Source organism: Notothenia rossii (genome assembly GCF_949606895.1).
Source record: "Notothenia rossii genome assembly, chromosome: 9".
NCBI lineage: Eukaryota > Metazoa > Chordata > Actinopteri > Perciformes > Nototheniidae > Notothenia > Notothenia rossii.
Window position 1 is genome coordinate 69557320 of NC_136907.1, and position 22809 is coordinate 69580128.

At 43.1% G+C, this 22809-nt stretch overlaps 2 protein-coding genes across 4 annotated transcripts; both read right to left on the bottom strand.

The window, feature by feature from the left end:
* Positions 1–863: 863 nt before the first annotated feature.
* and2 (actinodin2) lies at positions 864–17945 on the bottom strand. 3 transcript variants are annotated; one of them, XM_079649203.1, is made up of 8 exons: positions 17806–17945; positions 16617–17406; positions 6371–6477; positions 5764–5855; positions 4283–4327; positions 3554–3732; positions 1953–2837; positions 864–1731 (listed from the first exon to the last, which is right to left on the bottom strand). In XM_079649203.1, exons 4-8 carry the CDS (start codon positions 5834–5836, stop codon positions 1339–1341), a joined length of 1575 nt encoding a protein of 524 aa, XP_079505329.1. In that variant the 5' UTR covers positions 5837–5855; positions 6371–6477; positions 16617–17406; positions 17806–17945; the 3' UTR covers positions 864–1338. The 3 variants fall into 3 exon arrangements, with proteins under 3 accessions (XP_079505329.1, XP_079505330.1, XP_079505331.1); XM_079649204.1 differs by lacking the exons at positions 16617–17406; positions 17806–17945 and adding an exon at positions 11191–11309; XM_079649205.1 differs by lacking the exons at positions 16617–17406; positions 17806–17945 and adding an exon at positions 9563–9632.
* cops9 (COP9 signalosome subunit 9) lies at positions 17432–22625 on the bottom strand. Its single transcript, XM_079649216.1, has 3 exons — positions 22422–22625; positions 21348–21420; positions 17432–18065 (listed from the first exon to the last, which is right to left on the bottom strand). Exons 1-3 carry the CDS (start codon positions 22518–22520, stop codon positions 18028–18030), a joined length of 210 nt encoding a protein of 69 aa, XP_079505342.1. The 5' UTR covers positions 22521–22625; the 3' UTR covers positions 17432–18027.
* Between the last annotated feature and the right edge of the window lie 184 nt (positions 22626–22809).

Here is a 22809-nt window from a genome sequence, read left to right on the forward strand (position 1 = left end):
AACAACTGTGGACAGCTGTGACATTGTCAGGAACACACTTTGCTGTTTTAGCCTTGCTATCATGGTTGATCAACTGCTTTTATCCCAATCTGAGAATCCATTGGCTTTTGTTCATATAACTGTTTATAGATACTTTGATCATGATTAAACATCTTATCATAAGACCAAATACCTGCAAGAACACCATAAGCCTCAGCTGCACTATTGTACCACTTATACATCAGCATTGTCATTATGAACACAATGCTAACAGTAGTGATGGGCCCTTTTAACAGCAGCCATCTTTACATTGCACGGTAAACACAGGCTTCCCTCCGTCAGTTACTGGCGCCAAGAGCTCCCCAGGCTGCAGTAACATTGAGAGAAGCAAAAAATGGTTTATTTGCACGTACCACCCACTTTGAAAAGACACAAAGCTGGTTGAACATTGCCAAAGCTTTCCTTTATCTTGCAATAAGGGTGGGAAAACACTGTTTTAATGCATCTCTAATTAGGTAGAAGTTTGACAGTGTAATGTACTACCTTAGAAACACATATTTTTGGAAATTATGTTAAACATGCAGATGTAGCAACAATCAGCTATTTTTATAATGGTGGATAATAAACTGGTGCCAGCTGGCTGTAAGGCTGGACACAGTGCTGCATGTTAGTTGAAACATCTGGGGACTGATGTGATGATGTGAGGAAATGCTGTGTGCAGAGTAAACTTTATTAAATGATGTTAAAACTTTTAAATATTTGTTGGATTCTTGAAACTTTAGCAATGGTGTTTGGCTGCTCATCATCAAGTGATATACTTTCCTCTCATCTCTGTCTGTGACCTCAAAGTGCAGATCTAGAAAGACAATTCAGAAGTTTTTCAACTCATTTTTTATTAAGAACTTCATAAAAACTAAACAGATGAAGCATTACGAGGTTCAGAGTTACAGAAAAATGTGAAACACAACATTAAATAGGGTAACTCAAATGGAAACAGAGAATGTACAGCAGAGAGATATTATGGCCCACTAACACAACTACCCCTAATCTATCAAACATCTATAAATACGACTCTTTCTACAAACATACATACATGAAGTATTTAATACACAAGTTTCACATGATCTATGTTGCTTGGCCCTCTTGAATTATTCCCCTTTTGTAAAGCAGACCAACATTAAGATGCGTTCAGATTTTCTGTGAAAATCAGCTGCAATATTTTCTGATTTATGTTATAGTTTGTTATGGAGCTGGTGGTACTGTGAAAGGTGGTTCATGAAGTCCATAAAGATTAAAGACAACACAGTGAGCTCCATTTCTGCCAGGTAGATTATCTAGAAGGCATTGATGTTGTTATTTCTACTGGTGCTTGCTCATGACGCCCCGCAGGAAGTCTTCAAAGTTTGGCATGGCGGCCTCTCTGGCGGGCTCGTCGGCGGCCGCGGGCTCATCAGCAGCTGCTTCAGCGGGCTGGGCGCGACGCAGGCGGCAGTTGAAGTCCATCTCAGGGTCGCAGTTGGGGTCGGGCAGGATGATGCCATCATTGCTGGGCTTTGGGGCCTCAACGGCCGAGGGTCCTGCAGCAAACTTGCCGCAGTTTGGGTCGAAGGGATGGCAGAAAGGCCTGGCTGGAGCCTTGATGTTGGCCTTCGCCGCGGAGCCATACTTCACGGGGGTGCAGTCTTTGTCGTAGTGCACGTAGCAGTCGTGGCCATCCTTGGTCTTGCCTTCGATGCCGAGCTTGTAGCGGACCTGGTTAATTGATTGATTTGTGTTTTTGGTTCAAAACAGATGCAAAACAGATCATAGAAAGCAAGTGAAAGCATTTTGCAACACCCATTTAATTTCACTAAATCATTTAATAAACTGAATGAAAAGGAAGAGACAATTAGTGGCACCATTCAACAAGCAGTATTTCACTAGATTAGTCAAGACATCCAACTATATCTAGTAGCAGGACTTCAAATTCAGACCTGGTGCTCGGGCATCTGCGGGGAGGGCCTGCGCAGGGCGGCGGCGGCGGCAAGGATGCAGTACGGGTCGTAGCGAGGGTCGCAGGACAGAGGGGCGGGGCCAGAAGCAGCCGCTGCCTTGGGGGCGAACTCCAACACGGGCCTGGTGAGTCCGGACAGCTTGGTGGCGCTCAGCGGGTTGCAGCCGCCGTCAAACAGGGGGTTGCAGTGCTGCTCTTTGGGTTCCTCCTCTGCAGCGAGGGGGGCCGGGGCGGCGGTCACACACAGAGGATCCACTGCTGGGTCACAGCTGGGGTACAGCATGTGGTAGAAGCCGGTGGGGGATTTCTGGACCAGGGGGGGCCTGCAGTACGGGTCCTTGGGGTCGCATTTGAGAGCGGCGTAGGATGGGGCGGGGCCAGCGGCCGGGCGGTAGCCATAGGCTGATCTCAGGTGATACTGCAGACACTCCACATCCTCAGAGTTGCAGATTCTCAGCAGTTCGGCCCTCTGCGGTTCGCTGAGGAAAGGCTCCAGGACGGGGGCGTAGTAGTAGAAGCCGGTGGAGCTCTTCATGGGCATGGGCAGCATGGGTGTGAGGATGGGGGCGGGCAGTTTGACCGGAGCAGGCGCGGGCGCAGCAGCCTTGGGGCCGATGGGGAAGAGGCAGTAGGGGTCCAGGTAAGGGTTGCACATCCTGACGTCGGCAGTCTTGATGGCCTCGGGCATCACCAGCGCGGCCTTGGGCTTGCTGGTGGACTCGGATATGCACTCGGGATCATCGGAGTCGGCACAGGCTTTGTAGATTTCACTGAGGTGCTTCAGGTAGTGGTTGAAGTTCGGGCCCTCCTCTGACCTGTGCTTGTTCTGCAGGAAGTTCATGTACAGACGATCCAGATCCTCAACCTGGAATATTGGGTGGAAACGGAAAATGTATAATTGAATTATTTACGCTTGCACGCAAGAAATAGGAAATGAAATGACACATATTATACTTAATTCCAGATTTGTACTTCTTTTTTGGGTGACTTCCAGTACATGTTAACATGGTTTAATGTTCAAAACACATCCTATTTCTCATAGTGTCTGTCTGCAGATACCTTTATGAAACGCTCTGTTTAGCGCCTGCCACAAAAATTGCTTCCAGAAAATGACTGTATATAGTGAATGAAAAGATGAACCGTTTTGACTTCACAACATTGCAGTAGTCCTGACGACGTGTGAAAGGCTTAAGATATCTGAAAAAGGCTGCGTGTAATTCTCCAAGGACTGAGCGTTTTGATGCTTTCACAGTAATTATATAGCACTAAGAATCACGTGAATACATCTCACTTTTTACACCATGGGACCTTTAAACGAAGTTCTTTATAGATGAACACTTTCACACGAGTCCTCTGTGGAGGAGTTTTTCTTTTTTCAGCTCACTGTGTTGTTTCTCATCTATATACAGCCTCAATCTTAAACTACTGAGCTCTCACTGGTAATAACATGCTGGAACAGGACTTGCATCGCCAATTTATCATATGAAGAATGCTGTTTAATCAGTCTTTTTTGCAAAGAATGAGCACTGTCAATCCTCCCTGTTAGGAACTGATGATTAATGCGAAACAAACTGCACTCACTCCCTCCTGGTTGTGGCTGTTCATGAAGAGCTTGTACCATCCCCAGAAGTCGGGCATGCGTTTGAAATGGGGTATTTGGCCCATTGGGGCCATGACGGGGAAGATGTTCCTTCTGTTGCGAACAAGAGTCCTCGGGTTCTCCATGGCCTCGGCCTTCACATCTTCAGACACTGCAGTCACTGAGGAGAGAGAGGGAAAGAAAGTGTGCTGGATAAATAACTTAAAAATGGTTTAAAGAGTACACATTATGCTCCTTTTCAGGTTCATATTTGTATTTTGTGCCTCTACTTACATGCTTTAACGTTCAAAAAGTGCTCATTTTTTCATTCTGCCTGTGTTGCAGCACCTCTTTTCACCCTCTGTCTAAAACCAGAGCCCAGTCTGTTCTGATTGTTTAGCTGGCTGGCTCTGTTGTAATTGGCTCATTGCTTAGAGAGTTCCCATCCCTTAGCCTATCATGTACAATGTGTCGGAGCATTAGCCAATAGAAGGCTGCAGTGTTACATAGTGATGTCAGAAAAATTTGTTTTAGTTCTGTATTGCACCTCGCCAAATTGTAGCTAATTGTTTTGTCACCAACATCTGTGAGTTACTGACTGTGTGTAACAAAGGAAGAACATTGAAATCATCTCTGTCCATGATTGAGGTTTTTAAAGTCCACCTCCCTAATCCATATTTTAACTGACTAAACTGCCATGGTGTCCCACATGCCACACCACAGATGCTTACCTTCCTCCTCCCTGCGCTGCTCCACTGGCACGGCCCCCAGAAACTCTGTAAAACACAAGCAGCCATATTAGCAGCAGCAGAGACGCTCACTGAATGGGACCAGATGTTGAGCTTTCTCTCAACATCAGGGAAAACGCTGACATGCTAATAAGCCCGTGGGTGAAACACGGCAGGTGCTGGGACTCTGGCGCCCCGAAACATGCAGCATCCTGCAGATTAAACACCCCCCCTCCTGCAGACCCCCACCCAGCCCCACGCTCTGCTGGGCTTTGAGCCAGACCAGTAGAGCTTGTGCAACTATTGGGGGCCTCCTAAAAGTTTACCTGTAAAACTACAAAGACTGGGCCCTCACACAAACCAATTACCAATGCACTGTAAAAGTGAGAGGTTGGAGGGGGGGAACATGTCTGTGTACATCTCGCTCTTCTGCGAAGGGGGGGGGATGGTTCCTTCAGAAGTTAACGAGAAAAAACTAGTGGAGTCAGCTGATTATGAAAACTTCCGGTCCTTTTCATTTATTAATGTGGAAAATCTCCCAGAGGAGAAGGTGTTCATGTTTTTTATGACTCAAGAGAGATGGCTACCATGCACATCAACACAGAATGTTCTTTCTGGTATTGAAGGTAGTTTATGTTTCAATAATAAGCCAATGCTCATGGACGTTATAATTCAAATAATATGTATAATAATATGCATTTCTATATAACTTTTCAAGGGAACCAAGGATGCTTTCCCCTTAAGGAGGGAGAACAAATAACCTAGGAACACAAAAAATGCAAATGGTGCTAAATTCCATTGCTGACAAAAACACAAATTCTTCCACAAAGGAAGAGAGATGGTTAAATGGAAATTAGACAGAAAATTAAGGCCAGAGAAAAACCTTCAAATGAACCAAGCTGAGAAATAACCAAAAAAACATATTTGTGGACTTTTTAAATGAAGGACAAGACCTTTAAAAAGGCATGCAGGTGGTTACTAAACCAGGGAGCTTGGAGACTCTAAATGGTGTTTCAAAGTTGTCTCACTTGTCTCAAACACCTAAATTCAACAAACTTCTATTATTGTTTTTCATTTATTGTATTTTTTACGAAAAACACATTTTGTTTTTGTAAGGCTTACTCGGAAAGACCCATACAACTTTGTCGACTAATCAATTTGTTGGTTGGTAGAGTTTCTCATCAGTGAAACGTAAACAAATATTTACTTTAAACCTTCTGATTACGGGAGATGTTCTAATCGCCAACAGAAGAAACCACAAGTAGTCAAGACAAAAACTATGAACGTGTTTACTATTTGTCTAATAGTGGGCAGCTCTAAATAAGTTTCAAAAATGTAACCTATCAAAGTATCATCGTTAATCAAATCCTTAGCAGGGTGATAAATCCGCCAACATACCTCAGTATCTTCAGTGTGGTTCATCTTAGTTAAAAAAAATCAAAGAAGCATTTTATATCAGTTAAAATATGTACATTAAGTCTCACCTGGAAGTAAAACGATAGCTAACAGGAATCCTGTGTGGATCAGGAAAAGTGATGGTCCTCCAGAACGTGCCATTTTCTGTTTTATATGCTTCCTGAGGGGAAAAGACAGAAACAATAATCAGTGATGATGTTGTAACAGAATTGCATTTGAGGCTACTTAATAAAGTATGAACTTCTGGCATTATACTGTGATATTACAATTCATCTAGACTTGGATTGAATCTGCTGTCTTTTATTTCTGTTGAGAGTTTTGTTAGATATGGAAATGAGAAGACAATGCACTTGGAACAATGAGAAAGCTTTTATGTAACTGGCTGATACCCAGACAATGGAGAGGATTGGGGACATGCTGTAATAGAGATTTCTTTCAGGGATTACTGAGGAAAATAAGACGTAAATTATGAATATCTGAATATCATATAATGCAACTGACATGAACAATCGAACAGGGAAAAAGCCTGAAATGTTCTTTTGTCTGTTAAATAACAGCTGCTGATTTAAAAAACATGAAGACTTTCTCACTTTGGAACCACAGACGATCAAGCAGGCAGTTGCAGTGGCTCGAATAGCTGCAAATATATTTAACATCATGCACAAGAGTCCTTACCTACTAAGGGGCTGAAGTTCAGGCCTCCTGTGATCACCTCGGGATCCAGCGGCTTTCTGGATCGAGCTTCTTGAGGGTGGGCTTGCTGGTTGTCTGAGCTCTCTAACCTAAGGGACAGGCGGAAAGGCAAACATTTTAAAGGAACCCCCTTGATCATTAAAAACAAAAAGGCATGTCAAACTGCCCCTGCATGCTGGTAGGCGCAATGGGATTGGCTCCTGCGTGCCATCCGTCCGACCAATAGGGGTCCTGTAATTAGGAGAGGTGAGCAGCACGACTACTCTCAGTGGAGAAACATTAACAAGGTGCCATTTAACGTCAATTTTTCTCTCCTCACAGCTTTGGAATTTGGGCTCAACAGGCAAGGTGACATTGTATCCAAGCCACCAGTTGATTTAGAGATTTTTAAGTCTACATAATATTGTGGGCGCAAATTCAAAAAACTGTAAGATGCTGAATCCACACAGCTTGAGGCCTCTGTTACAGGAGAGCAGATTTATAAAGGACTGCTGCAGGCTATCGCTGAGGTGGTGCTCATAAAACTTTCAGTGGAAGCAGTAGCCCAAGAGGTAGCGCTGAAGGTACTCAGGAAGAAAAGGATTCATAAAAAGAATCTAGCGGTAAATAACTAGCACTAAATAAAAATAGGCTTTATCTCCGTTAGAATAGTCCCTGTGAAGAAATTGACTTCAAAGAACAAAAATAAATATTTCTGAAATAACTCCTGTGTTGCATCAGCACAGTGATAAATGTTTGAGGAATATTGTCCAGGATGACAGGTACGTGACTTTTTTATTTTCAGTGGAGCAGACGTTGCACCAGCCTTTTTGATTATGTTTCCAAAGTTAACGCGGGCTTAGAAATTTGCAGCCATTTATCCTCCATTTTTGAATAAAGTTACTCAGCTGTTCCATGTTGGAACTACAGTAAGAGGAGTAAGCATCTGTTGGAGAGGTACAAACTGCACTACTACTGTTGTTTTTTATACTTATTTATTGGCAATAGTATGAGACCTTAATGTGAAATATTTAAAAATGTTTGCCTCTCTCACTAATATTTTAAAAAATGTTGGTCGTGCATGGTTTTATTTAACAACATGAAGGAATCTGGAGTCATTATAGAGGTAACTAATGCAGCAGCTGCTGTGGAGCTGCAGAGACATCAGGACCAGCATGCCAACACCATCCTGTTTGTTTGCTACAGGCTCCTGCTGCTCGCTCTCTGCCACGTAGCCTGTACAGCCTCCAGCCAATGCCAGTGGAATATATAAATGTATATACCGTACAGGAGCTATGGAAACCAGAACATTAGCTGGAAAACAGTAAAACAACCCCAAAGGCTATTTGAAAGGCTGCTTAAAGAAAATACTGCATACTTAGATTTTCCAGATGTACAGCCGTGAGATAACTCAAGTATCCCTGAATTCACCGCCACCAGTCATATTCAAAGTGTGTTTTTTTTTGTTAATCTTAAACATTATTACCTTGCTAGTTACACATTGCATTAATTCATCTACCCCAGGCAGAAGTAATGTTTCAACCATTTATCCAGAGTAGGAAAAAATTGTCCGAAAAATAGGCTTAATGTTTTTTAAATAGGTATGGCTTGTCACCTTGCACCTTAGGGAAAATGAGATGCATTTCATGTATTCAATTGGACAAGAAGAAGGTAACACATAGCTTCCAGCATTCATGCATTTCTTTAGCAAATATTTCTAATGAGCCATAACTCTTAACAGACTTTAAAGCTGGGGTAGGCAGCTTTGGAGAACCAAGAGCAAGAGCAAGTTGGATTTTGAAAGCATTAAACAGAAAAAACAGAAGATATCAGCCCCTGCCTTCAGGCCTCCCTCCTCCACTCAATATGTAGACATGTGTTTTTGACCATTCCTCCTGATAATAACCCACTGAGCTATACAGTAAGTACCATGGTTTGGATTCGCTTGAGTTTTTTTTTTTTTTTACTGTATACTGTTTATTTATTAATAGCTATCAGCTCAATTTAGATGTCAACATGTTTTGATTTAAGTTTTTAATTGAATTAGAAAACAAACAAAAATAAATGATTCCAGTTGAGTCATTATTTTCCATCTATTTTTAATTCATTGTTTTCCACTGTCGTACAGTTTGTCCCATAGGACCGTGTCTCTCTTGCATGAGTGATGATGCCTCAGCTTTGGTTATGATCCCTGCAATTTACACATTTCAAAATAAGTGGGGTTGTCACAGAAAAAGACAAATGGTTGTCTTCTTCAGCTTAAAGCAGAACAGCCATCATTGGAGGATAGATGTCTGTCTCTTATGTGATAATACACAACTTAACTAAACATTTGGACTAAAACCTATAAAGCCTCAGCCCATTAAAGCACAGACCCTTGTAAAGATTATGATGCCTGTTGAATGCTTTAATGTTAGCAATTAAATTGTGGTTCAAATTACGAATAAACCAGCAAGAGATTGTTAATAATGAAAAGCTGTTTTTTCAACTTCCTGGTCTGAAAAGTGAAGCCAAAGCAGAAGTGCATTCGTTCTAATGGCCAGCAGTGGGGAAACTCTACTGGTTGCAAAATAAGTCAGATTGTAAAGAAGTCTATGAAAAAATGAACACATGTATCACTTGATTTAGTGCCGCAATAAAAAAACATTTGTGGTTGTTTGTAATAATTTTCAATACAGCATAATGTTCATTTTATAAATGATGGTCCAATCTAGAGTATAAAAGATCAAAAATGCAGGGTAGATAAAGATTGAAGACTGAATACATTTTCATGACAGTACATTAATATAGCCATTACCTTGTTTTGCATCTTAGAACTCAAACCATCTCACAGTTCAGTTAAAGGTGGGGTATGTAATTTTGGAGAAACCAGCTCGAGTGCGCTAGAATTTGAAAGTACAGACTTCCTTTCAGAGCCCCTCCTCCAACACACACGAATGCGCACATGACCAATGAGGGCACGAGATAAGTTTGTGCACGAGATGGAAGGCTGACAGGCAGGTAGGCCATCCAGTTATTTTAGCCGGGCCGGCTCAGATGATTGGTCGTGCTTTTTACAGCGCCACGGCTTCCACAGATGAAATATTTCTATGTGTTTATTATCAAAGCATTTAATATATGCATTGCTTTCGGTATGTTAAGAGCATTCCATGGAATATAATAAAAAGTGTTTCTGAAGTGAATTACCTACCCCACCTTTAATTTCAAAGTTAATTAAAACACTTTGGTCGCCTAAGAATGTCTTGTTCAGTGCGACAAGAGTCGGCCCGGTGTAGTTCCGGCGTATGATCCAGTGATCCCTATCTCCAGTGATCCCTATCTCCGCCACCACGTCTCTGCCATCGATTGGCGGGATTCTCCTGGAACTCCCGGAGATTATCTATAAATCGGCCGCCTGGAGAAATCTCTCCGTTCCCCTAGCTCAGGAGAGCTCGCCTCCGGATGATATGTCCGGGGTGTTCTCCCGGGTTCTCAGGGTCAGGAGTGACCCGATCTGGCCACGCTTCCCGGCCATAAGGAAGTACCAAGAGGGGGCGGCGGCGGACCCGGGGACAATGAAGGCTCCGGTAGGAACATACGTTCCCCTCACGAGAGTGGAGGGGTTCACGGATGTGGGGTTTCTGACCGTGCCTCCTCTAGAGCAGAACCTCACGGCGTTCTTTGGGGCAAAGCAGGCCAGCACGGTTACCGGACGGAAACCTATGTCGGCTGCCCCCAAAGATCGGTTTGTCGCCCGGCAGACCGACCGCATACACCAGTGTGCGTTCCAGGCGTCGGCGGTGGCGAACAATATAGCGTTGCTGTCCAACTCCACGGTGGAAATATCCGAGCAGTCGAAGACCATGTCCTCAGTGGAGGCGGAGGAGATAGGTGAAGCGGCTAGTACTGCACTTACCCAGTGCGCGTCAGTCGCAGTCTCGCAGGCGCGGATTGCGGCGTGGGTGACACAGGTCCACCGGTACCTCTGGCTACAGCAGGGGGCTATATCGGAAGGTGCAGGAAAGGATTTACTAGAGGCTCCAATCAGTCCAGACGGACTGTTCGGTCCCCAGTTTCACACCATGGTGGAGGCTATGAAGTCTGTGGCAGAACAGGCAGACGACATAAGGCGTCACGCTAGCTGGCTTCAGGACAAACGTCCTCAGTGGCAGCGGCGACAGCAACGACAGCACCTGCAGCACCCGCTACAGTCTCAGCAGGGGAATCGCGGGCAGTGGCGAGAACAGCAACGGCGTCAGTATCGCCCTTCGGCAGCTGCAGGGGCTCTGTCCCAGGTCTCCGCTCCTCCGCCACAGAGAAGGGATCTGCAGGCGACGAGTCGGAGGGGAACGAAGAACCCCCGCTCATGGTCTGAGAGAGCCTCCGAGGAAGCAGAACGGAAGATGACTCTTTGGGGGGGTTATGTTTGAAGAGAGAATTATGAATAAAAACGATTCAAATTCCAACAGTGTGTCTGTAGCAAATGTGTCTCACATATCCCCCACACTAGTCAGGCCGGCTGCCATTAATCTATCGATTAATAGGCAGCAGGACTTGTTGCATAATCCTTCTGTTTTTAATTGATCGGTTAACAAACAGAGGGGCTCGCCGTTTGAGCCTGCTGTTTCTAATCTGTCGGTTAGCAAGCAGCAAGGCTCGCTGTATAAGCCCGCGGTATTTAACCAGTCGGTTAAAAGACAGCAGGGCTTGACATTTAAATCGGCTACTTCTATCCTGTCGGGTAGCAAGCAGCGCGGTTTTTCCTCTGTCCCAGTTGTGCCTACACACAGTCGTAATAAACCTAGCGCGGTTATTACACACAAGGTGAATAGCGCTGCACACACCTCCGCGAGTTGGAGCGTGAACACGCCTCAGGGTCCTGTTTATGAGCCTTCTCCTAAACAGAGACAGGATGAGAGCCGGTGTGAGGTGCACAACCCTTTCAGGGGGGGGGCCCCCTTGGGTTGCTTCACAGGCAACGGCGGCAAGGGCTCTGGCATGGCTTGTCACCATGGCTACCACAGCACAGCAAGAACAGCTACGCCCACTCTCAGAGCGGTGCTCAGAGTGGAGGCGGCTATGTTTAATGGACAGATGGATGAGCAGACTGATCAGCAGAGGGTATTCTCTGCAATTTGCCATAAAACACTCCTGTCATCCCAAGAACAGTTCCTTGCGCTCCAGTCAGAGCTGCAGGAACTACTGTTAGAGAGAGCAATATCCAGGGTTCCTCAAGGGGAAGAAAATCGGGGGTTTTACTCCCGTTATTTTCTTATCCCAAAAAAGACCGGGGGGTGAGACCCATCCTAGACCTGTCAGCATTCAACAGGGTGATAATGAAAATACCTTTTCATATGCTGACAATCAAACAGGTAATGGAGTGTGTTCACCAGGGAGATTGGTGCACCTCCATAGACCTGAAGGATGCTTACTTCCACATAACCATCATCCCGAAACACAGGGAATTCCAGCGGTTCTCATTCCAGGGAATAGCGTACCAGTTCAACCGACTGCCGTTCGGATATTCCCTGGCTCCACACACTTTGAAAAAGTGCATGGATGGCGCTGGAGCCGCTACACAGAGGAGGGATGAGAGTGTTATTTTATCTGGACGACCTGCTGTTGCTGGCTCGCTCCAGGGACGAAGCTGCTTTACAGACGGTACAACTCGTCTCGCATCTGTCAAGCCTGGGTTTCATCATCAACTGGAAGAAGAGCTGTCCTATTCCCTCCCAGATTATTATTTATCTGGGAGTGGAATTCAACTCAGTCCGAATGAGAGCACGACTCTCACAGCGGAGAGTGGAGAATCTGACAGCCCTCCTCAGGCGCGTCACACCCTGCAGGGTGGTGACAGCCCTCTCCGTGATGCAGCTGTTGGGCATGATGTCAGCTGGTCACGTGGTGATTCCCCTGGGTCTCCTTCACATGAAGAGACTTCAGAGGTGGTTTATTCGCCTGCGCATCAGATGAGACGCATGGTGTACATTCCTCCGTCCGTAGGTTTAGATCTGACCTCCCCTCGGCAGGGTGACGTCACACACATCGGTTCTCACAGACGCATCTCTCTTAGAGTGGGGAGGAACGTGCATGTCACAGGCAGTGGGGGGACAGTGGCTGCCTCACATATAAACGTGCTGGAATTAATATCCGTATGGAAAGTAATCCAGCACTTCGCCCCGTTGCTGTGGAATCATCATGTGTTGATTCGTACAGACAACAAGGCAGCGGCAGCCTACATAAATCGTCAGGGAGGTGTACGATCAGCGCAGCTGCTGAATACAGGCAGGACACTGTTTTGCTGGGCGCGCACACACTCTCTGTCAGAGCGGAGTGTATTCCCGGCGAGTTGAACAGAGGGGCAGACCTCATGTCCAGAGGAGGTCCTCGACAAGGGGACTGGAGCATCCACCCCGAGCTGGTCTCCCAGGTGTGGAGCAGGTTCGGGAGAGCGGAGGTGGATCTGTTCGCTGCACGCGGGAACGCACAATGTGCTCCCTGAGAATGCAGGATGACCCCCCCCCCCCCCCCCCCCCCTGGGGGTGGACGTGTTCGCACACAGACCTTGGCCCAGGGTGTTATTATACGCTTTCCCACCAGTCCCTCTGATCCCTCGGTTCCTGGACCGAGTGCAGGAGGAGCGACTGATAGCGGTCTTAATAGCCCCGGAGCGCACGGGAGCGTCCTGGTTTCCATGCATACAGCGGATGCTGTCAGGGAGACCGTGGGAAATACCGTGGCGCAGGGATGCTCTCTCCCAGGTGGAGGTAGCGATCAGCGGTCACCCAGTGATAGGCCAACGTTTGTGGGCATGGCCCCTGAACGGGAACACTTAGAGGGGCTGGGCCTCTCTCAAGATGTTGTGAGTACCATTCAGGGATCAAGGGCCGCGTCCACCAGGGCGTCTTACACAGCCAAATGGACAGCGTTCCAGCGTTGGTATGTAGGGGAAAGCCTGGACCCCGTTAGGTGCCCCCTGCCTCAAGTGCTGTCATTCCTCCAGCTGTTGCTGGACAGGAATTTGGCCTATAGCATGGTCAAAACATATGCTTCTGCCATTTCATCTTGCCACGTAGGTTTTGGGATCAGCACGGTGTTTAGTCACCCTCTGACAAAACGGTTTCTACGGGGTGCTCAGAGACTCAGACCGGTGTCACGCGCTTTAGCGCCTCAATGGGATTAGGCTGTAGTGCTGCGCGAACTGAGTAAAGCTTCTTTTGAATCTTTGGACCAGGTTCCCCTGAAGTTTTTGTCAGCCAAAGTAGCTCTGCTCTTGGCTCTGACATCAGCTAAAAGGGTGGGTGATTTGTCTGCTCTCTCTGTGGCTCCGTCATGTCTCCGGATCCAAGGAGATGGCAGCTCAGCTGTTTTGCGCCCTAACCCGGCTCTGTCTGCACAGCGCCTGTCACACTAGCTGTGTGAGGCTGTGGCACAGGCGTATGTTTCCTCTGGGTTGTATCCCCTGGGGAACATCAAAGCACACAGCACCAGAGGAATTTCAACCTCTACGGCGTTGCACCGAGGAATGTCAGTGGAAGACATTTGCAATGCTGCATCTTGGTCTTCCCCCTGTTCTTTTATTCGTTTTTATTTGAGGGATGTCTCCCATTCCTCTCTGACACATTCAGTACTGAATATCCTGCTAGAATGAGTAATGTCGAGGACTCAACTGCGTGCCCTCTCTCCTGCCTGTTGGCACTTCGAGAGCTGCCCTTTTTCCCCCCTTTGATCGTTTTTAATCAAGTGAGATGTTGGTCTCTACTTTTTTTAAACGACAGGTAGCCTATTTCACCTACCTTCGTTCCCTGATGGAGAATATTTATTTTTTAAATGCTATATTCCCTGGGAATGTCATGCTCCATTACGCATGGCGAAATGGACATGGGTTATTAATTGAGTAGGTGTGTGTTTTGTGCTTCTGGTAACGGACGGACCAGTGGGGCGCAGACTACATCCTGCTTCTCCCTTAACCCAATAGCGATAGCCTTAGAGGGCGAAGCCTTATACGATATAGAACTGGGGTTACGTACTGTAACCCAGCTTCTATGAGTATAGGCGCAGTCTTCTAAGGTTCGGGCCTCACTGGCTCCGCGAATAGCTGAAGAAAAGCTGTTTGTGTGGGAGCAGATTGTAGGGCCTACTTCCTATTTATACGGAAGTGAGCCCGGAGGTGGGCGTGGATTAAGTCTGTCAGTACACGTGTAGAGGGATTACCCAATAGCGATAGCCTTAGAGGGCTGCACCTATACTAATAGAAGCTGGGTTACAGTACGTAACCCCAGTTCTCCAATAACACAAATTGTTCCTTGTTGAAAAGTCTGTTGCCAAATGTTGAATAAGCCTTAGCTTTACATTGTGGCTAGTGCTAATTAGCTAATATTAACATGTTAATAATAATATGTTAAACTAAAATGAGGAAAATGGGAAACATTACACTTACTACTTGTTAGCATTTAGCATAGCAATTGTTCCTTGTTAGCATTCTTAGTGAGCATGTTAGAATGGAGAGTATTTAGCTCAAAGCCCTGATGTGCCTGTGCCGCTTCACAGAGCTGCTAGCATGGCTGTAGACAATTAGTCTTGTTAATGTAATTTAAATTATATAAATCATAACCTAATCCTGTTTAATCTCCACATTGTCCTACAAGCCAAGAAACCCAGGGATTCTTGATAAACTGCTTTAAGCTCTACAATTGGCATTTAATTCTGCAGGGAATATTATTTATGTTCCTTTTTACAGAGTGAAAGTTATATCAGTTCATAACTGGACAGGCTAATCAAGATTGATTGAAGAAACTTTGATTATTTATTTCCATTACAGACACTTTTGTTAATTGGCTCTTATCCTTGAGCATGTTCCTGTTTCAGTTTTACAAATCCTCATTCAAATAGAACTTGGTGTGTGCTGCTAAATGCACAATCAAGTGTTTCAGCTAAATTAATAACATTGTTTTGTAAATCAGTAAAATGTCTGACATCACAGTTCCCTGTTTGGCTGATTCTGTATGGTAAGTTTTTAAAAACCTGTAGTTTGCATGTTGTGCTCTTCAAAAGCCTCTCATCAGTCCCAGAAATGCGCTGAATAATAATAAATCCACAAAATGCTGTTCCCAAAAAATATAAACATAAATGACCTTTCTTCCTATTGGTGCTCATATTGAGGGCGTATGTTGTTAGAGTCTATACTTAGGTTTCAGAAATGATAAAACATTATATCTTACTGACAAACTGAGACTGAAAAAATACTTTTTGCTTCATGCGAAAACTAGGCTGGCCATTTATATTTCCTTTCAAGCAGTCTTCTTTTGAATGTGGTTATAGGCAGGAAGCTGCTGCATATTAAAGGAGAGAATTGGTTTTTTTTGTTTATAAAGCTCTTCTCCAAAAGTTTGATTATTTCATTCACCTTGCTGTCTTCAGTATTGGAGTTCACACTCGCTCAGAGACGTGGTTTATCCTTGAGGTTCCTCGGATTTACTTATCTGCACTTCATACTCTTGAGATGAACTGCAATGCAATCTAAAAATGTAAGGGTCTAAGATAATGGGACATTTTACAATTCCTATAACTGACTCCCTCTTGCTTCAGTTTTGACATGAAGGGTTTCTTTTGGTGGTCGTAGTAATGATGATGGGAGTAAAGGAGGTGAACACGTGACGTAGCATAAAGGTCGACAAAGTCTGTGTTTTGCGGATATTGGGGTGCACGAATGGAAACGTAGGACTTTCATCCAGGAGTCTAATGTTCATTCTCTGGGTGAAACCTTTGTTGAATTGAAACAAAAGCAACATAATTAATTTATATGTTACGTTAACTGTACATCACTTAAGTTACAACTTTTTTAAACACAAAAACCAAGACCTTCCTTGAACCAAACCAAAACATTTTGTTGCTGAGATTTAACCAATTTGAAATGCAATTTACTAAACTTAAGTCAGCTACGTGACATTAACCACATGGTTTTTGGACAAACTACCCTTCATATTGAAAAATGAAGCTAAAGGGTTACCCAGTGAGTTTAAAAGTGACGCAAACGGGTCCTCGGGTAGTGCCCATATGCAACTAGTTCTAAAGTCATAACGTGTTGGCAGTGGCGTAGCTGGGGGGTGGCTGAATCCTGGCCACCCTATTGGCCACCCCAGACAACCTCACCAAGGGGGCCCAAACAATTTTAGAACATTCAGAAAAAAATATTTAAGTAACCTTTCATCATTCATCAAGAATTAACATTAATAGGACGTTATATCGATAATGTAATCACTAAACTTACAATTCATTTAACTTCTTTTCTTCCAAAGGTTAATTATCCAAAGCCTCTGTACACCCCCTTCATGTAATGGTTTGGTCCTGCCTCCAAACGCGGTGCAGCACCGCCGGCACTTTCTAGCAGAGTGAGAGCATGTTAGGAGCAGGGATGCTAGTACTTACGTGTGAACGGTGTCTCAACGACTAACAAAGTCAGGCTTTCGAAAGAGAAAAGAAAGGAGAGAAAGACAAGAGAGAGGGACTAATGTGCGACAGTATGTCACCCAGTTTTTCTAAGAAAAGGTGGGTGTGGTCTATGAGTGGTGGAAATGTGTCTGTTAGCTAAGCTTTGTCCATTGTAAATAATAATTATGTTCTTTTTTACTAAGCTGACATTAAGTACTGTTAATATCTATAAAGAAAATGCAGAGGTTTTTAATTTCACTGCTCTTTTAGCTGACATTTAGTAAATGCAGGTACATTTTTAGCAGCTATTCATACTAAATCAGTTGTCCCTCCCCCTGGTGCCAGGACCAACAGATCCATCTCTAGACTTAGCAGCCCTGTCCCCCCATAAGTGTTATTTGTTCACAGCTCAGTGTCAGTAAATATTGTGCAGTTAGTATTGGACTACAAGATAGATGCAAGTCTGTACAGATAGAGTTATTTATTTTTATGTTCATATAATAGTGATTTCAATGCCACCCCAAAATGATCGCTGGTTCCATCCTGGCCACCCCACTGAAAATGTCCTGGCTCCGCCACTGCGTGTTGGTAAATCGAATCTCGTTTACGTAATAATTGGGAAAAGCATTCTGTAAAAAAAGACACACTTTCAGCTTCCTTTAAACAAAATGCTATTTATTGACTTTTAAACACAAAAATACAAGTGTGGAATTATAACTACAGTATACGTGCAAACTATTAATGTAACAGGACACAGGACACACTGCAGATATGAAATCAAAACGCACAGCACACATCCGACTATCACACACACTCATACAAATAATTTAAGCTACTTTTAGCAGACCGTCATTCATCGTATGCCATCTGCAGCATGCTTACAGGCGACAGCACACGGAGCCGGTGCCCATCACATGTGTAATTACGCTCCTAACAGGTGTTCTCCGGCACACTGAAACCTTCAATCCAGTTAAGAAGCAGTGGAAGACATGAGCACGATACATACAAGCTCATAATTTTAAACATACCATATCTGAAGGAATCCTTGGGATCTTAAGAATTTCACAACATCTGGAGCCAGGGACAACTTTTTAAGGATGTTTTTCTTTTAAAGCCTAGAACTAGGAGAACTATGAAAGGAAATTGTATGCCATTAGACAGTAAATGGTTGGTTTGCTTTCCACCAGAAGAAAAGGTGTGGAGCGATGTGAATATAATCCATCATTACTCCAAAGACGTGCTTCTCTCTCTCACTGGATGTCATCATCATCAAACAGATCCTCAAAATCTGTGGAGAAAAGAAACACGATCATTAAACTAAAGTGACATGACACCGTATTTCAAATGTTTCTGCAAGCCAGCCATTTTCTCATAAAGCAGCGTTGTAGGTAGAGAGGGTTGAAGGGTTGCAGGGTGATAAAAGTAAAAGGATCTGGGAATGCTCTTGCTGAGAGTCCTTCCTGCGGGTCTGACTGTTTGTGAGGTCAGAGGTCAGCAGCAGAAATGTATGAACATGCACAGGAATATGTGCCACATCCTCTGTTCCTGCAGGAAACACTCACCACGATCCAGCTTAGTGAAGTTCAATACTACTTCAACCATTACTGTCGTTGTTTGAATCACATTTTTAGATATGGCAATCATCATATTCTCTTCTAGACGTGCAATGAATCATGGATCAACAGAAAATGTATCAGCAAATATTCTGATAATCCATGTTCTCCATATTTGAGTAAAAGTGCCAAACATTGGCAGCTGGTTACAGGTTCACACACATGAGGATGTTATGCTTTTCCTCAACATGAAATAAGTCTTAAAAGGCAGTCATGGTTTTTTTTTTAAATGCTAAAACTCCACTCCGATAATTATTTCATTATAAATTAGTCTTTCTTCTTGAAAAACACAAATATGATTATCAGGACAAATGCTGATTAATTGTTACTGCCAACATACTAATAGATTGATCAACTGATCTCTTCAGAACGGAAAAACAGATGTGGGAAAGAAAGGAATTGGCTGTCAATAAGGTCTCATGAAATGTTAGGTTCAATAAAGAGAAAAAGAAACGTTTAATGATCGGCCGGTGCTTTTATGTCGATTCTAAATTATTTTGTATTGTTGTGTATAAATAAGTACAGTCCACAGTCAGCCTGCGTACAGAACATTTTGTGCAGACTACACTCAAGACGCTGACTTTGTTTTCCACAGGTCCTCCTCGTGCACAGACTGCTGTTTTCAAAGGTGTCATCAAACACTCAGAACATAGAAATCAGACAGAAACACATTTTAGCTCAAATTAAAGACTTCACAAAAAAAGAAAAAACACATTACCTACACTGAAGTGACAGGTGAGAAAATACTTCTGTCATGTTGTCACTCCTGGGACAATAGTTTTCTTCTCGATGTCATGTAGGCTTTATGTCAGAGAATATGTGGATGCTCAAATGTGCACCGGTTCACTGTCGAGTTGAAACAGGAAGAAGCCTTTGCCAAACCGTTGCAACAAAGTTGGAAGCACCTTGTTGTGTAAAATATCAAAGTGTGCATTGTAGCATCTTTCGGTACAATGTCAACCCTTATTTACTGATTAAATAAATAGGTCTAATGAAAAGAAGCACCGTTAAAGTAATACATCATAATAAACTATACTATAAACCATGAAATTGGTAGTTCGTTCAAGTATAAATTAATTTGAAAGTAGTTGACATGCTGTGTTCTAAACATGCCTAGCACCCGGTACTACGCAAACATTTTGAAAAAGATGAATTTAAGTTTTTGATTGTACTGCAGTGTCCTGTTAGCCTAGGAAGTAAAATATGTATTTAAAAAATCCTTTAGAAACAAGAGGACTACACACTACACTACAGAACTGCTGCAGCCTGAATATTTCCTCCTGAAATAACACAAATTACCTCAAACTGTCGCTTTTGTCACTCATTGTTTAAAATAATTAACGTGGAGAATTGTATAATCCCTGTATAAATGAAGGCCAGGGGATTGTGAGCTGCCTCAATGCGCCTGCATACGTTAAGTGGTACACATCTCTCTCACCAGGGAATAAAGCCTGCCAACCTAAATGAGCCTCATACAAAGCACATCCACAGAGCTCCTGCTGAGAAGCCTGCGTGGAATCTGTGTCGTGCATATGGCGAGAATTCGTGGCCGTTTGAAGTAGCTGCGCCTCGGGACAACAGATCACACTACATTATAAAACACAGTTTGTAAAAGGGGGGCGGGGTCTACGAGGAATGTTTTGGGGCCAGTAAAGAGACGTCCTGCTGTGGAACCAGCAGCTCACTGACGCCCAGAGATGAAATAACATCATGTGCTAATAGATTCAATCTGCCTTGAGTGACTACTTCCTATCTGTATATGACTGACTCCTCCTCAGTTTACTTCAGATAACCTAAGCAGAATGTATTTGAGTTGATACATCGATTTGTAAAACTCTGTGAGAGGTTCATTACAGACAAAAGGTTGTTAGGCTCTAGCTATGTTTCCATCGACAAGCAGGGCTTTGAGAGTAGGCAGGGTAGATTCTACAGATGTGTCCCATTATACCATTTCCACTTTGTGCAATATCTCAAGGTGACCACTCAGGTTTTGGTTGCACAAAAGGAAAGTGTTCATAAAAAACGTACCTTGTCTGTTGATAAAGAAACTGTTCAGAAAACCAGCACGAAGTCAGAGATACAGCAATTTTATTTTTGATTAAAATCTAAACAAGATTAAAATTCTGTAAAATGTCATCAAAAATCTACAAAGCCCTTTGAAATCCAACAGAATTCATTAATATTAAGAATATTTTTGTTATATTGGGTTTTCCGTATTTACAACACACCCCTCTCCTGCTTAGTCCAAACACACACCTTCTCAAGACGTAAATCTCCTTTACGACCCAAACAGAAATGTCTCTTTGGTACACAATCTGCAGAGCAGTGTGAAGTCCAAAGTATGGAAGTACTAAAGTTGCGGAAAAATGACGACTCAACCGAGTAGTTCCAGTATTCAGAACACTCAATAGTGCTATAAAATAACCAGTGGTACCACCAACCGCACTACATGTCCCTAACTCCTCCCAGATGAAGGCAATAACTGGAGTTATAAACTTCCTCACCTCCAGGCACATGAAGCGTTGTTGAAACGCTGGACACGCGTCCAGTCTGCAGTATTTCAGTGGAGAATGTATCTGGGGGGACTTCCACAAATGTTGCCCTCTGTACCACCATTATTTAGCAATAGTGATGTGGCAGAATTGTTTTATTTTATTTATCATAAAAACATGTCATATATTCATTTTGATGGATGTTGACTGGATCTCTAATAAGCTATGTTTCAGATTTGTCCACATTTGTCTGTATTTTGTGTAATCAAAATCAACCATGAGATTTTAATTGTCAAGTCCTACTCATACTAAAAAGGGTTGTATAATCTTTTAAAAAGATAACTGTAAAAGAGCAGATAGTGTGGTAGATACAATACATGCACGTACCGTAGATTAGCTCAGTGAGCAGCAACAATTTGAAAGTGTGTTGGGTTTGTAAAGAATGCTATAAAGAAGATTTTTCACCATTGAAGAAGTCTGGGTGAACTGCCTTTTCATTGGCAGCCAAGTCCATCAGCAGTCCTGTGCTTCCCCCAGCCTGCAAGAGAACAAACATGCAGCCAGACACACATTCAACCAGAGAAAGACATCTAGAAATACATCCTATTGCTACAAAATGCATGATTGAGCAAGGAATGTAACTCCAGTTCACAGTCACTCTCAATGTAGTTATAGACAAAATAAATGTACACTAAGACCGAAATAAAAATACAGACAAAAACAGAACAACATAGCAGAAAATAGATCTGAATCAGAATATGGTATATTGTAAAAAGGTTTAATGGATTAATCTAAGAAATTATCAGCAGATGAATCGATGAATAACATGTTAGTTGCAGCCCTGTGAATATTTACCAACACAGACAGCTATATGTAGATAAAAGCCTTGAGTACACATATTTATAATGGCTGCTACAGTATACAGTGTGTAGGCTTAAGATATAGAACATACATAAAACTTATACTTAAGTATAATGTGTCAAAAAGAAAGTCAATCCTTGTTTCTTTCTACCCAAAGAAATTCAGTTTAAAATGATACAAAACAAAGAAAATTAATTTGTGTGCATGAAGAACAATTAACATTTATAGATAATCAAAATACTTGAAAATACTAAATTACTCATACGAATTAGTTAACAGAATAGTCGTCTTATTGCAGGATGCAAGACTTTTGCTTGTAACAGAGTATTCCTATACTGTAGTAGTTCTTACTTACTAAAGATGCGAGTACTTCTTCCCGCTCTGTGTTTGCTAACGCGATACAGACACTACACACGTCGAGGTCAACGTTACCAAGGCAACAAACTAGCGTTGTTATTGACAATAGCGAAATGAGTGAGTGAAATTACTCTATTTATTTTTGTTAATATTCATTCATTTTTAGCACTTAATGTTACATGACCGCTTAACAATGGTGACATCAGGCATTAAAAGCGGAAATAACAGAGGAATAAAGAATTTGTTATAGCCAACTAACGCTAAATGTTTATTATACAATTTGACTAAGCTAATGAGTTAGCTAGCTAGTAAGCTAACAACCTCGTCCAGATCAACGTACGGCCCCGCGCCCTCAGGAAACATCTCATCCACTGCTGGCTTCATGACGACGGTCGAGTTAGATTGATCCTTCAGTGGCATCGATGAAGAAAACCACAAGGTAATATGGATCAAATGATCAGCTAAAAAGGTTCACAGCCAAGCTAGTGCAGTGCAGGATGAAAATAAGTCCGACGTGAAAATCGAGTGAATACACAAAGGTTCCGCAGCACATTTTTAGATAAGCTTTTAATGGATGAAACAGTGTTGTCAATGTGTTTATTTTATTTAACAAATTGTGTTTTATTCATTGCATTACAACAATGTATCAAGCAGGTCAGAACCACATAGAACTTAGCACTTATCTTATTTGTGACATACCAAACATGAC